Raw genomic sequence first — 16433 nt, 5'->3', positions numbered from 1 at the left:
TTGGTAAACCTTGAAAGATACTTGATAATTTTCATTTTTATTACTTCTATAGTGTATATTCTACATACTTTTTCTTGTCCTATTCCTTCTCACTCCCTAAAGAGAATTTATTTACTATTTTGTAGTTATATGAAAGACCTGCTTTGTTTTATTTCTTTGTTTCTTGTGTCTTTGCTTCTTGAACACTGTGTTGAATAGATTACCCTGCCCACAATTCTCTAAGACCAGCAGACACCTTTGTTTTTTTCCTTCAAATGCCCGAATGTTTGCTTACTTAGGAATCAAGTGTACTTTCTTCAGTGAAATACAGACTAATATATCATAGAAAGGTGTTAGAATTTCATAGATGACAGTACTTACTGGAACTGTTAAATTGTGAATTCCAAGTGCAAGAGTTGTTTGTCTGGCAAGTTGGATATTCTGGGTGGTCTTAATAAATAAAGGCTTTGCTTGAATAGAAAATATGTTAATGAGACAGCAGATGTGTGGGAGTGAGGGATGAATTGGAGAAATAAAGGAGAATTCTGTGCTGAGAGTTTCACAATTGTCGTAGATGTTCTTGATGACGCATTACAGATGGGATTTATACAGAGAAACTCTGAACTGATACCTATGCTGCTGCTGCTGCTGCTAAGTCGCTTCAGTCGTGTCCGACTCTGTGCGACCCCATAGATGGAAGCCCACCAGGCTCCCCCGTCCCTGGGAATCTCCAGGAAAGAACACTGGAGTAGGTTTCCATTTCCCTCTCCAATGTGTGAAAGTGAAAAGTGAAAGTGAAGTCACTCAGTCTTGTCCGACTCTTAGCGACCCCATGGACTGCAGCCCACCAGGCTCCTCCGTCCATGGGATTTTCCAGGCAAGAGTACTGGAGTGGCGTGCCATTGCCTTCTCCGAAATTATACCAAAACATTAAGATTCTGAATTACTCTAGCGTTGGCCAGCTATTTAGATTGCAGCAGTTAAGGGAGCATCTTCCGAAACCCTGCCTGGGGAGTTGGGAATGGCTTCCAGAACTTTATTTAGGGATGGATGAGGCACAAAGGGTAGGGAGCCCAGGAGAGTGTAGAATGTTGGTGTGGCTGGCATAGTGTAAATAGTTGGATTGTGAAGTTGGAGATCAGTCACTGGAGGAGACAGAGATGGAGAGGCCCAGTGGGGGTCAGAACATAGGATGACTTGTGTCATCAACACAGGAATTTGGTTTGGAATGTTTGTAGAATGTTGGGGTTTTGACAAGGTAGGGAAGACAGGAAGAGGCACTGGTTTGTCCAAGTTCATCTTTGGAACAGCCAGATCATGATGTCAGGTGTGGCTAATGAAAACCCTCCGTTCTTAATCGGGATTCTACCCTGCAATACAGTCTGTTCCCTCAGGTGATGGCATTGTTATCCTCATATCCTAACAGAGGGGCAGTCACAAGTTTGTACACTGCTAATTTGATTCTTCAGTTGCCTGTCCAGTGAAATTATAGTTACTGACTGTTCATTATAGAGCATGAAAAAATGCAGTTTGCTGAAGTCTATTTAGTGTGATTCTGATGATGTGAGAACCCTGAAAATGTTTTTTTTTTTTTGCAGAGTTCTTCAATCTCTAGGACAAACTTGATGTTTTCATGGTCTGAGGGTATATTGAAGCATATACAGATTTTATGTTAACTGGTAATCATTCATGATGCCAAGAGCTTTAAGTGCTGGAGTGGGGAACCCTAAGGTCTGCCTTTCCAGTCTTGAATCCTAGGTCTCTCCCTTTGTCCCAAAAAGCTGTACTTTCCTTCTCCATAAAATAGAGATAATATGACCAATATCAGAAAACTTGTTCTGTAGACATAATGGAGTCAATAAAATTCTTGGTGTAACATCTAACTACATGTTAAATGATAGATAATGGCTGCTGCTAAGTTGCTAAATCACTTCAGTCGTGTCCAACTCTGTGCGACCTCAGAGACAGCAGCCCAACCAGGCTTCCTGGTCCCTGGGATTCTCAAGGCAAGAACACTGGAGTGGGTTGCCATTGCCTTCTCCAGTGCGTGAAAGTGAAGTTGCTCAGTCATGTCCAACTCTTAGCGACCCTATGGACTGTAGCCCACCAGGCTCCTCCATCCATGGGATTTTCCAGGTAAGAGTACTGGAGTGGGTTTCCATTGCCTTCTCCGAAATAATGGCTAGTTTTTTTAAATGCCACATATATTTTTTAATTAGGAAAAATAATCCAATAATGCATTATGTTGCACTAAAGTAATTGTCACAGTTTCCAGGCCCATGTGTATCACCACGTGAATGTGTATCACAGTGTTTCTAGGTTTGTAATCCCTGAAGATTTTAATGGATTTTTAAACTTTTTGGCTGCACTCTGAAGCCTATGGGATCTTAATGCCCTGATCAGGAATCAAACCCATACCCCCTGAACTGGAATCGAGGAATCTTAACCACTAGAACACCAAAGTGAAAGGTAGTGTTAATTGCTCAATCGTGTCCAACTCTTTGCGATCCCAAAGATTGTATCATCTCTCAGGTTCCTCTGTCTATGGAATTCTCCAGGCAAGAATACAGGAGTGGATAGCCATTCCCTTCTGCAGGTCGTCTTCTTGACCCAGGGAATGAACCCAGGTCTCTTGCGTGGCAGGCAGATTCTTTACTGTCTGAGCCACTAGGAAAGCCCCACTGGACTACCAGGGAAGGCCCTAATGGACACTTTCTAATGTAGGCTCATTGGGTTGGGGGGCAGTGGGGAATAGAGCTAAGTATTTCCATAGAATTTCTGAATCTTCAGGATCTCAGGTAACATGTAACAAGGAATCTCAATTATTCCTGAACTCTTTCCATTAAAGACCTGGGTTCGATCCCTGGGTTGGGAAGATCCCCTGGAGAAGGGAAAGGCTACCCACTCCAGTATTCTGGCCTGGAGAATTCCATGGACTGTATAGTCTATGGGGTCGCAAAGAGTCGGACACGACTGAGCGACTTTCACACACACTCACTTCCATTAAAAGGATGGAACACACACATACTTTCAAGAAGTCCTCCAATAGCAAAATATGTGGAAATGAGCAGTAAGAACTTATGCATATTAATAAAGTTTGAATTTATCCAGACTAAAAAATTGGGAGACTGCTCTGAGCATGCAAACTTGCATGCTACAAAATGCTGTAATTTATTGAGGAAAGCTGGATTGCCAAACCTGTCCTCCTCACACTCCTTATTCTCTCCCCGCCGCTCCCCGCCCCGCCTAGAAAACACCATAACAACAGCTCGGCTGGGCTCAAATAACTGACTCTTCAGGTCCTTTCATGGACACAAAGGGCTTATCCTGAGGCCTCTTGAGCCACCAATGCTGGCCATGGTGAGACCACCAGGGACCTTGTCATTCCCTCAGCACACACACAAGGCACTGACTGCAGTTTTATGAAGTGAAAATGCCCCCAAAAAGAAAAAGTGAAGGAGGTGTCCTCAGTCATTTCTTTCCAGAGAGGGGAGCGTAGAGGAACAGGCTATTGCATCTGGATATTGAGAACAAAGCCTGAGACTCAGCATAATAGGCTGGGTCACTTGCTTTTATAAAAGCAAAGAGTGGAACTGCCTTTACTTGTCTCGGTACCACTGACCCTTGCATTTCATTGTGTAGAGATGTCAGGGAAAGTGTGTAGAAAGCATTCCAGCCTCTTTCACTGAACAATGACTTTGTCATTTTGAGCTTTTCTGTGGTGTGTTGACCCCTTCCCCCAACCCCTCCCTCAAATCCTGGTTGGACAAAAGAGATTGTTAGTTAGGCAGCCTTGCCCTGTTTGAAAGATCTCTGTTTTACGGACTCTTTAAAAGTAAACTCATTCATTTGAACTGAGTCACAGCATTTTCACGCTTTTAAAATCAACAAAAGCGTTTTAGTTAGGAATTTGCAGGGATCGAATATTCCCTGGAAATGCTAGTCCCAGAGATTTATGCACACTGCAGAGTTAAAGTGGGTTTCCTTGTTAATAGAAGGGAGAATCAATGATATTGGTTACTGGAAATATTTACAAACACTTGACCCTTGGGTTTCTGATATCAAGGTAATATACTTCACATAAGCCCACTCATATGCTCTGTTTACCTTTCTTTTTAACGAAAGATGAGATGGTTGGGTTTTTTCCCAGCATAATAGTACACTAGAAATCAGCCCCGTCAGCGTCAGCCTGGTGACAGTTAATCAGCGGGGACCTTCTCAGGCTGGCAACCAAGTGTTGCTTTTTGTATGTGCCAGCACGTGTGCTCCAGTGATAATGTTTATAGTTTAACAAGAAGCTAATTAAGACCTAAGGAAAAAAATAAGGACCCCATTTTTATCAAACCTCCTGGTGGTGTTTAGAGCATAAAATTTTACATTGTAGCATCATTGGATGACGTCCATTCGAAAACTACAGCTGTCATTCACAATACTTTTCCCTCCTTGCCATCTTTATATTTAGAAATGATCAAACATCAAATAACTTACTCATGTTGAGGGCCATGTGCTGTTTGTTTTTTTTTTTTTAATTATTTTTGTTTGAACTGGTTCTTCATTGCTATGCACGGGCTTTCTTTAGGCGCGTCGAGCAGAGTCTGCTCTTTAGTTGGGGTGCGCAGGTTTATCATGCTGTAGAGCACTCGGGCTTCAGTAGTTGTGGCACTTGGACTTAGTTGCTCCTTAGCATGTGGTATCTTCCCCGACCAGGGATTGAACCCCTGCATTGGCAGGCTGATTCTTATCCACTACACCAGGGAAGTCCTCCATATTCTATTCTTGGGCACATTTCTTCAATTCTGTCTACCAATGAGTTTTCTTAACAAAATGAAGAGCGTGTGTGCTGAAGAACTTCCTTGATTTTTGTTAAAACCCTGTACTTAGCATTTTACGTGTGGATATATTGCTTCAGTCTGTTGTGGAACATCATTTATTGTAATGTATTTATCTTGTGGTGGTTCTCCCCTTGTGAGTTTCAGGATGCATTTGTGTCTTGCAACTCTTGCTTTGGGTCTGTTGATTTAGTCTTCCTTTGATTAGCACACAAAACCCGATTCAGAGTATTCTCCTCACCTCAGAAAATCTCTCCTGGCCCTCTGGAGTAAATGTCCACAGACCAACGGTTGTGATAGATTGTTGTCAGCGTGTGTCAGTTTTCCTGCTTTTGTGCTCCTAAAATAAATGGAGTCAACACAGTACAGGTTTTTCTGCGCTGCCTTCTTTTGCTTAACATGTTTTCAAGATTTTCAAGACCTACCCCTGTTGTGGCATGTTTCAGTGGTTCTTTTCTTTCTTACTCCTTTCTGAGTCATTCTATTGTATGAAGATGCCACAATTTATGTATCCATTCTCTAGTTGATGGACATTTGTGTTGTTTGTAGCTTTTAGCAGGGAAACTTCTCTAAGAAGTGTTTATATGGCCATAGGTTATCATTCCTCTCCATCGAATGCGTATGTACGGGTGGAATTGCTCAGTCATAAGGTAAGCATTTGTTAACTTAAAATTACCATAAAACTTTTCAAGATTGTTGCACCATCTTACACACCCGCCAGCAATATATGGGAGTTCTGGTTGTTCCACACCTTTGCAATTTTTGCAACACATAATATTATCAGGCTTTGTGTCTAGTCTTTTTGTGGATGACTACTCTCATTGTGGTATCAATTTGCATTTTCCTGATGATTAATGATAGAGTTCTTTTTCATGCATGCTTACTGGTCATTTTTTTCTCCAGTTATGCTAGCCACATTTATTTACAACACCATTATGGATTGAATTGGCACCTGATTCAAAATCATTTGACTCTATGTAGTCAAGTCTGAGTTTGTATACTTTATTTATTTGGCATATTTTATTTTGTTCCACTGATTTGTTTATCCTTCTACTAATACCGCGGTCTTAGTTATCGTATGTATAATGGTTTAATTCCTCTAATTCATTACGTCTTCAAGATTATTTTGATCATTCTAGATCACTTACGTTTCTGTATAAATTTTAGAAACCTTTTAATTTGTTTTCAAAGAAAGCCTTCTGGAATTTTGATTAATATTTCCTTTTATCTATAGATCAGTTTGAGGAGTGTCTGAGGTCAGTTATATATTTGACTTACTGAGGTCATCTTTAATTTTAGAAGTGTTTTTTAGTTTTTATAAAAGTCTTATCATGCTTTGATTGACTTCATTCCTGAATATTTGATGTCTTTCAATTGTATTTATGGAATTGTTTTTAAGATCCACTTAAATTGTTTAAAGATCCACTTTCTTGTTGCTAATATATAGAAATATAATGATTTGTTTGTGAATCTACTTTCCATTTCTTGGACTTGATTTTTCTTTTTTAATTATATAGAATTTTCTATATCCACAATCATGTCAGTTTTCCTTCTTCACTTACAATATTTATTAGTTTTATTTCCTTGTTGTGGCAGAGGTTTGAGTAAAATGTTGAAAAGAGTGATAAATTCTTGTACTATTAAGGCAAAACTATTTCAATATTTTTCCATCAAGAATGATGTTAACTACAGTTTTTTAGGTAGACTGAATATTTCCGTTAATTTCTAAATTCCAGAGAATTTTACTGTTTTTAAAAATCAAGACTAGGTCTTGAAATTTGGCCAATATTTTTTCTACATTTGTTGAGATAATCATGATTATTCACCATTAGTCTTTAAGTGTGATAAATTATACCAAGTGATATTTGCAGGTTAAATTAACCTTATATTGTTTAAATAAACTACAGCTGGTCATAACGTGTAACGTATTTTTTTCTGTACATATCACTGTATGCAATTTGTTAGTATTTTGTCAAGAATATTTTCATTTCTTCATGAATTATATTGGTTTATACTTTTCTTGGAATGTTTTGCCAGTTTTTGGCATCAAAGGTATGCAGACCTCATAAAAATACATGAGAAATGTATCTTTTTGTTAATGTATTTTCTTTTTTTCATTTTTTGCCTTACCTCAAGCTTGTGGGAATCTCAGTTCCCTGACCCGGGATTGAACCCCAGGCTGTGGCAGTGAAAGCTTGGAATCCTAACCACCAAGCTACCAGGGTCAGTTTATGTGTCGGTTTGGCCAGGCAGCATTCCACAGTTACTCAGTCAAAAAGTAGTCAAGCTGTTACTGTGTAGATATTTTGTAAAAATGATTAAAGTGCATAATCAGTTCACTTAAGTAAGGAATCCTATCTTAGATAGTCTTGGTGGGCCTAATTCAGTCTGTTGAAAGGGCTTAAGAGCTAAGGCTTCTGTGAATAGAAAGAAATTCTGCCTATGTGAACAGTATTGGCTCCTGCCCAAAAGTTCCAGCCTATCGCTTGTAACAGCCAGCCCTGTGGGTTTCTGACTTACCTAGCCAAGTTTGATTGTGAAATATTACTTTTTTGTGTTGTTAGATTCAGTTTATTGGTGTGTCCCTTAGTGTTAAGACAGTTTGGATTATGATTTTTGTTTCTTTTAATGTCTTTGGTTTTTATATTATGATAATGTTGGACTCAAATTCCCTGGATGAATTTGGTAAAACTTTCTTCACAAGATACTCGTGAAGCTCTCTGGGCCTAACGTCTTTTTGTGTGTGGAGCGGGGGAAATACACAGCATCTAAGCACAGCCTTAGTTGCGGCCTTCAAATTTTAATATCTGTAGATTTTTATTTTCTTTTATGTCAGAATACTTTAATTTTATTTCAATTTTGAATTAGATGATACTTCCAATGTGTTACTGAACTTCCAAGTATTTGATGATACAGTAGTTACCTTTTTGTTACTGATTTCTTATTAAATACACTTAGGTCAGAATATATTCTGTACTCTTTCTGTCCATTAAAGTTTGTTGATACTTGCTTTATAGAATAGGATATATAATTGAAAAGAACATCTAATGACTACCTTATCGTGTATTTCTTGATTAGGTCATGTTTGTTAATGATGTTTTAAAAATATTTTATATCTCCATTGATTTTTTTTTTTTTTTTAACTTGTTTATCCTATTAGTTTTTGAGGTAGGTAAGTTTAAATCTCCTATGGGTATGGCATTGTGTATTTCTACTAAGCTTTGTCAGATTTTGCCTTACACACTATTTAGCTATGTTATTAGGTGCATATAAATTTGGGTTTAGAAAAAAATCTATTGGATAAAATTGGCCCTTTATAATTTTTTAAAATTTATTTATATTTTAATTGAAGGAGAATTGCTTTACAAAATTTTGTTGTTTTGACCCTTTATTCTTATGAAATGTGTTCCTTTATTTCTAGCAGTCCATCCTAACTTCAAGTTAGATACTCCAGCTTTCTTTTATTTAATTTTTTTATGAGGTACCTTGTTCAACATTTTATTTCCACTTTTATGTGGATTATTTTTAAGGTGTGCCTTTTAATTTTTTAGTTATCTTATTTATTTTAAATAAATTTATTTATTTTTTAATTGAAGGATAATTGCTTTACAGAATTTTGTTTTCTGTCAAACCTCACATGAATCAGCCATAGATATACATGTATCCCTTCCCTTTTGAACCTTCCTCCCCTCTCCTGCCCCATCCCACCCCTCGAGGTTGATACAGAGTCCCTGTTTGAGTTCCCTGAGACACAGCAAATTCCCGTTGTCTGTCTGTTTTACATATGGTAATGTAAGTTTCCATGTTACTTTCTCCATACATCTCACCCTCTCCTTCCCTCTCCCCATGTCCATAAGTCTGTTCTCCATGTCTGTTTCTCCACTGCTACCCTGCAAAAAATTCTTCAGTACCATTTTTCTAGATTCCATATATATATGTTTGTATATGATATTTATCTTTCTCTTTATGACTTACTTCACTCAGTATAATAGGCTCTAGGTTTTTCCACCTCATTAGAACTGACTCAGATTTTTGAATTATTTCATTTTTAGCTGTGCTGAGTCTTCATTGCTGTGCTGGCTTTTGTCTGGTTGCGATGAGCAGGGGCTACTCTGTTAATTGCCGTGCACAGGCTTCCTGTTGTCGTGGTTTTTCTTTTTGTGGAGCTCAGGCTTCAGGGCATATGGGCATGCAGTTGTGTTAAGGTGGCCCTTTTTAAAATAGCAAATAGATGGACTCTGTGTCTTGAATTTCATAATGAGCTCAGACCCTGAGAAAGGTTAGACAGGAAGTATTGATCATTGAGATTTGCTGAACACAAAGGAAGGGAAAAGTGCACTATGTTTTCCTAATGGTTTCTGTTGTGTTGGGTCAGGAACTGTAAACCAAATCTCACCATTTACTCTTCAGTGGAGCAAAGTGTGACTCAGGATTAAGGGCTAACTGAAGAATTACACAGGTTTCGCAGCCAGGGTGGATGCCTCAGAAAAGATCTGAGGCAGTCAAATTAGGGATGAAAGGGATGGGTAATGAATCCTAAGGACAGCACACGTTTAGAAAACTTAATTCATACTAGAGTGTGTATGGATCTCATCATACAGATAAGACACACTAACTTTCCATCATTTTCTGATTTAACAGAATTAATTGGGTTAGGTGAGGTGAAGAGAAACAGGTGATAAACGAAGGGTCTGGAACCAAACCAGAGCTGGTCTCTAAACTCCCGTGAGCATTCAAGATACCATCTTTGCTTAACACCTGCAGACTCAATAATATTAACTCTAGGTCAGTATTAGATTTAGGACCTTACACTGAAGAGCTTTCCTTGTTTTTCTCTTTACTAATATTTATCCTGTGTTTGAAGGTTACTGAATATTGATTCATAGAAATTACATTTTATTTCTTAATACTTGGAGAGTTTTGTGTAACCTGTTCAAGATTTTAAAACAAGTACCTTGTATTATCCTAGCAGTACAATTGATGAGATAGTCATTTCATTGAAAGGTAATTTTTTTTATCTCACATGTTTCCAGAATAAATAGAATCACTCCTACACCCACATCAGCAGACACCTTACTGATCAAAACTCGGCAGCATTTGTTTCTTTCCCTAAATCAGAAGAAACTTGTGTCAAGAGATGAATCTTGTTTATGGCATTTAAGTCATATCTTCCATATAAATCAGTAGAAGTTTAAGGCAGTCAGGATGATTTGTACTTATTACAACTTCGAACAAAATTCTTAAGAGTCTGACAGGAAAATTCAAAGGTTTGAGAGTCTTCTGAGGTGTTAGCAGTCTTATGTCCCTGATTTTATTTTTTAATACTGTACACAGATAATAAAAGTAATGTCTACTTATTACGTGACTTTATGATTAAATACATATTTCACATTGTGCCTAATATGAGCATGAGCGAGAGAGAGTTCAAATAAGCATGGAGTGAGCCAAAAGTATGGATTGCATATTTATTTGCATAAAATAAGAAGAATACATTTTTACTGCTGTTAATAGAAAACATGTTCTTTGGCACAAGCTTCACAAAGACTAGCAGGAATAGAATCCTGTGGAATTAAGTTGAAAGTAAAATGTGGGTAGATACCTAGGAATTCCTACAGGACTGTAAGCAATTTGGAATTTAAATACTAAACAGGCAAACAGGCCCTCATATTTAAAACTGTGTTTGTGAAAGGAATACGTTAAATCTGCAATATTAGAATATAGTGTTAATTGTAGACTTAGAGAATTCCTGCGGAAACTTTAACCCAAATGTATATATTTAACTTATAAAACTTAGTCTCATTTTGTGTTCTTGGGGTTTATGTATTTATGACAATTAAATTGGGTTGTTTTTTAATTTTTTTTTTACGCTTATGAAACTTTTCTTATTTAAACAGTATTTATTAAAATATGTAAGTGTTTATTAAACAGTGTTTATTAAAATGTGTAGCATTCAATTTTTTAAGACCTTTTCCTGATCTGTCTGCTTTTTGAGGTGAGCAGGCTCTTATGCCCTAATTAAGTAGTAAACACGGACTGGTCCCTGCATGGAAGAGACCCGTGTAACCCTAAGAAATTCAACAGAAATAGAAAATGCAGATAAATGGGCGAAAATATAATAGGGGATGATATTTAGATCTTAACTTTTTTATTATGAATTTTATGTGTATATGGGATACCATAGCAGGCAGAAATTAAAAGGACAGGCTTGGAGTCAAAATGAATGAATTCTCTGACTTTGAGCAAATTACTAAACCTCACTGAGCTTTTAAAAGAGAAATCTCCTATTCAGATTTGATATGAGAATGAAATTATATAATGCCTGTAAAATACTGGAGAGGTGGCACCCATGGCGAGCCTTATGAATTATCTATTATTGGTAATTTGAGGGTGAGGTAGTCACCACCACTTACTTGGTTGTCAACTTAATCTAGGAAATGGTGGAATTCCTTCAGTGATAGAGATTTTGCTGTGTGCAGTAGGAATAAAGCAGTTATTTTAGTTTTCACATTTTTCGAATGGTTTTTACACAAAGCCATTAACATTTTTTCAGAAAGCATTTCTTTTTCCCTTTCTCTGCCATGTTTGTATACTTAGCTTATTTAGATGCCACTGTGTTTTTGTCAGAAACAGCTGCTGTCCCGAGACGGCATCTGTTCAGAGGTGCTCATCAGATTTCCCTTCCACACGTGGTGGTGACAGGGTCCTCAGTCTTAGTCATCTTGATGTCCTAACCAGGCTGCTTGCTCCAAGAAGGCTGACCTGAGGGAGGACACAGTTGAATTTCCGGGGATTCACAAGTTTGCAAATTCTAGCTTTTTTCCTTACTATCAACTACCAATTCATACTGCATGGAATAGAAAATATCATTCACTTGGATTGATAAGCACACCACTTTTTCCCTTGGTCTCCCAAATGCTTAACATTTTTATAACAGTTAAATATTCACACAAAAGCTGAGTTTTTGCTCAGATTAAGAGTATTGGAGTGTCTTACCCTTCCTGGTAGTATTTGAGAAGGTTAGCCCCAAGCTCTGTCTGAGATGGCACGATACCTGGGTAATGGATTTTGCTTTCCGGGTGTAGGTTGTCTTTGGCTGCAAAGAAAATAATCACTCCTCATTGTCCATAATGACCATATTCTCTCAGGTGAAAAACTGGATCGAATAATTGTTTGAAATGCACACTTTGAATCTTTAGCATAATGACAGAAAGTTGGCTGTAGGTTTGGGGGAAGATTAAATTTATCACAGTGACTCACGCCCAGACTACCCCTGGCTCTGTGACTTATGCTTTGCATTCGACATCAAGTTGATTTTGCTCTCCATCTACAAAATGAGATAATTATGCTGTTACTCAGTAGGGTTACTGTGATGAATAATGAGTTAATACATGTGATACTTTGAATGTGCAGACCTATGTACAGTCAGCACTCATAAACAGTCACTACAGACAGAAAACCACGAAAGAAGAATTCCAACTTTCAAAGGTCAATATTTGAGTGTTTCTTCCTTTTCTGAACTCAGAATTTGTAACCAACCACTTCTTTATCCCTCCATGTATAGCTGAGGCTTCTGGTTTCCTCATCTGTGATAGGATGACAGCTGACTATCTCATAGTTTCTGTTTTCTGAGCCTCAGATATTCTCATCTTTTCCAAATGGTACTGCCTGCGCTTTAAGGCTACTTAGTCGATCAAAAGAGCTTATACCTAGAAACTTCGTACTTAGCCCAGTGTTTCACACATGGTAAGTGTACAGTAAACACCACGAGGACCACCTTTTTCCAACATATCCTTTGAGGAAAAGGAGTTTAATCCTAACAAAACAACCCAATAAATTTTATTTTTTAGGAGAATGCTGGATAAACAGGCCCTTGTTTCTATATTTTCTCTTTCAGACATTTCTACAAGTGATTGGTGTGGTGGGCGTGGCAGTGGCAGTGATTCCTTGGATTGCCATACCCCTGGTTCCCCTTGGCATTGTTTTCTTTGTTCTCCGGCGATATTTCTTAGAAACATCACGTGATGTCAAACGCCTAGAATCTACAAGTGAGTACCGGGGCTCTCAGGTTGGGATGTCAGTGCAGACTGACTTCCATTTATGATAATTAACCAGAACCCTGAAATCCTGCAGACTCCGTTTTGGAATTTCTCACCAAGTCTACATTTGGTAATGGCATATTAGGGGCCTTATGAGTCAGTGTGGCCTGTAAGGCACACGGAGCGGGTAGTGTGTTAATGGCAGCTTTGCATTATAGCACAAGGAGAACGAATGTGAGCACCGTGAGGATCGGACCGATTTTGTCTTGCTCATCACATGCTTCCTAACATAGACCAGCCACTCAGGAAAAGGAAATATTGCATCATTTTTCTAAAAAGGAAAATAGTGCATCATGTTAGAAGTAATGATCTTTTTCAGGAGATGCACAGGTAGCAAAGTGATGTCCTGATGATATTAATACAACACAGGTTATCACTCGTCCCTGACAGAGGTCACAGGTTACAGTCTACCTATGGAAAAAACAGCTTACAGCCCTGTTAACAATGGAAATGAGAACCATATGTGGTCCTCACTGCCTGGCAGCCCGCAGCCTGTTCCCTGATGATCAGGATCCTGACCCTGGTGCTTGTGGTCTCTGGGTTCTTTGAAAAGATGGCAGGAAGCAAGTGGCCAGTCATGTGCCACCAGGCCCAAACCCACATGAAATCACTCAAAAGAGAATGACCACTCTGAGGCCATGCCAGATTCTACAAGGGTGATGTGAGTGTCACATGCCACAGTGACCTGCAAATTCCTCAGGTATTCAGCAGGGCAGTTATAAGAACATCCGTCAGTTTGCCAGAGAAGAAGACGCCTTAATTGCCCGGGTCCTGCGGTCACAAGGGCGGTATAGTGCCAGGTTCTCTGTGACCCGCCCAGAGACTCCTGGTGCAGGGGCAGGGATGATGCTGTGAGACGGCAGACTGTCCGCTCACCTCACTTATCGCACCCTGTCCTCTGCCAGCCCTTAAGTTTCTAATCTTTTGGTGGTGACAGCACAAAGTTCATCAAAATTCAGTGCAGTGAGGACTCTTTATGGAGGATTAAGTTTAAAAATGATAATCAAAAATTAGAGAATTATAACTTCTTACCTGGAGGGATGTCAGGGAAGAATAGGGAGGGAGGCAAGATTGAGGAGGACCTTGATGAATGAGTTAGTACAGAAATGTGTTATCTAAATACAGGTCCAAATTGAATTTGATCAAAGATGACTTTGAAGGGAATCTGTTATATGCAGGTCGTGAAAGTGAAGCTTGGGATGAGGAATTATTTGAGGGTCACAGTAGGTACTTTGCCAGGCAGTTGCCAAGAAGCCCTGGGTGTGCCCCTGGGGAAGATGAATGACCAGCCAAGCTCAGGAAACAGTTGACTTCCTTGCGTGCAGCCTCCCTGACGTTCTCTGTCGTGTGTCTGTCTCTGCTTTCCCAGCTCGGAGCCCGGTGTTTTCCCACTTATCATCTTCTCTCCAGGGACTCTGGACCATCCGGGCGTACAAAGCCGAACAGAGGTTTCAGGAACTGTTCGACTCACACCAGGACTTGCACTCAGGTCTGTAGAATTCTGGAAATGATTTCAAAGGATGGGATATGCTGCCTTCTGAGGCCTGACCTCCCTCTCAGGTGGCCCTGCTGGCCGCACCTCTATGCCACCCCGTGTTCCCCTCTGTAAACCTGCCTCCCCCAGCCCTTCCTCTCAGAACCCTGTGTGCTCCCCTCTTCCCCGGTCACCCCCTGCTTTTCCTCCTCTTACTACCTTGCATTGTCCAACTGTCACCACATCCTATGGCTTTGGCCCTTTAAGAAGGATGTCCACAAACTTATAAAAAAACACACACAGTCTTTGTTGCAGCTACTCAGCTTTGCTATTATAGCACTAAGGCAGGCAAAAAGAATACATCAACAAATGGCTGTGATTATCTCCGAATAAAACTTTATTTAAAAAAGCAAGCTGTGTCCATTATTGGCCCACAGGCTGTTAGTTTGCCGACTCTTCTGAGCATGCTGTAGTTGGTCATTCGTGTCTGACTCTTTGCGACCCCATGGACTACAGCACGCCAGGCTTCCCTGTCCTCCACTGTCTCCAGGAGTTTGCTCAAACTCATGTCCATTAAGTCAGTGATGCTATCTAAACATCTCATCCTTTCAGAGCATTAAGGAAAATAATTTCTCCATTATCAGATATGGCATCCAGAATTTCCTCTACATTAAAAAACTCCTGGTCCAACTGATGAAATGACATTTGGAAAGCCACATGCAGATACTGTTATCTAATGGTCCTTCAAATACTGGCTCCTAAGAATTAACACAATGTGGGGCCCTGTAGTAAGTGCAGGCAGTGCTGGAAACAGTGCCAGGTATGCTGTGCCAGCATAGACTTGGGAACAGTCAACTTTATGAGAGGATAAGCCTCACGTGGAGCCCAGTACCACGAGACACACAATGATGAGACCATTTTTGTATGTTAATCATTAGGATCATATTTCTCTTTATAACCTGTGGCTTGAAGTTTCCAGTGTCTGCTTCCCACAAGGCTCCTGGAGTGATTCCTATGTTCCCATACACTGTCATGTCAGAACCTAGCTTGTTGCAATCCTCAAGGTGCTTGAGCCTATAACTTTGCTGTCCTAACTTGTGTAAAAATCTTCTGTGGTTCACCTGTGCAGAAGACCCCATCCCAAATCAAAGCAGCCTACGTGATACCTCTGCTTATTCATTCTGCTTATTTCTGTCCTCAAATCCAGAGGCTTGGTTCTTGTTTCTGACGACGTCCCGATGGTTCGCTGTGCGTCTGGATGCCATCTGTGCTGTGTTTGTCATTGTTGTTGCCTTTGGGTCCCTGATTCTGGCAAAAAGTAAGTGCATCACTGTAGTTTGATTACAGTTACAGCTTCATTTGCAGTTATTAATTTACCTTATTGCCCCTTTGTCTAATATACGGTTTCGTTCTAATGAATTGTGTTAAAGTGTTTGCACCATGTGATTCTGCCGTGTGGCCCCTGTAGAGGAGTCATTTGTGTCTTGATGAGGCTTTTGGTGAGACTTCTTGATGTGTTCTTTGGTCCCTTTAATCTGTCTTCAGTGGGATGAATTCAGCCTAGCAACTGACCTTCTGAACATTACTGATAGCATTTTAGGTTGGGAGGAGAGAAACAAGTTTGCTGTTAAGCTTTTTGTCCAGCTTGTGGCTTTAGGACTGCTCGGAGGGTGTACTGCGGTGAGAAACATTGTCTGTAGGAAAGAACACCATCCTCACTGCTGTGTGGGTACCAGATGAGCGGGTGGTGTTGGTGTGCATGGCATGCATTCACCATCCCTATTGTGAATTACTATTCCATAGTAATAACACTGAATCATTGGGTTTAATAATGGAACAACAAGAGCAGTATTCTAGATTTAAAAGCAGTGGCTCTTAGAACCAATTGACTTGTTTTTCGTGGTTTTCAACTGTGGCTGCGTTGCACGTAAAAAGTGGAATTACATGATGATCCTTGAAACCATAGTGACGAAAGTCTGCCTGATGACGTGTTTCTTTCCCTACATCGTAACTGTCAAGAGTATGTCAACCCTGTCAGGATTAATATGCTCTTTT

The 16433-nt window shown here is 39.6% G+C and overlaps 1 protein-coding gene across 4 annotated transcripts in view; it reads left to right on the top strand.

The window, feature by feature from the left end:
- Positions 1 to 16433, top strand: part of LOC109566910 (ATP-binding cassette sub-family C member 4) — a 184461-nt gene that overhangs the window by 136189 nt on the left and 31839 nt on the right. For 3 of the 4 annotated variants that reach the window (XM_019971636.2, XM_019971634.2, XM_070800384.1), the window contains 3 exons: positions 12703 to 12853; positions 14274 to 14393; positions 15586 to 15696. In XM_019971636.2, the coding sequence (XP_019827195.2) occupies positions 12703 to 12853; positions 14274 to 14393; positions 15586 to 15696 (382 nt within the window). The remainder of the gene's footprint in view (positions 1 to 12702; positions 12854 to 14273; positions 14394 to 15585; positions 15697 to 16433) is intronic. The other variant, XM_019971635.2, reaches the window with a different exon arrangement.

This window comes from Bos indicus, chromosome 12 (assembly GCF_029378745.1).
Source record: "Bos indicus isolate NIAB-ARS_2022 breed Sahiwal x Tharparkar chromosome 12, NIAB-ARS_B.indTharparkar_mat_pri_1.0, whole genome shotgun sequence".
Lineage (NCBI taxonomy): Eukaryota > Metazoa > Chordata > Mammalia > Artiodactyla > Bovidae > Bos > Bos indicus.
Note: the sequence above shows the minus strand (reverse complement) of the source record. Positions and strands in the feature narration are given on the sequence as shown.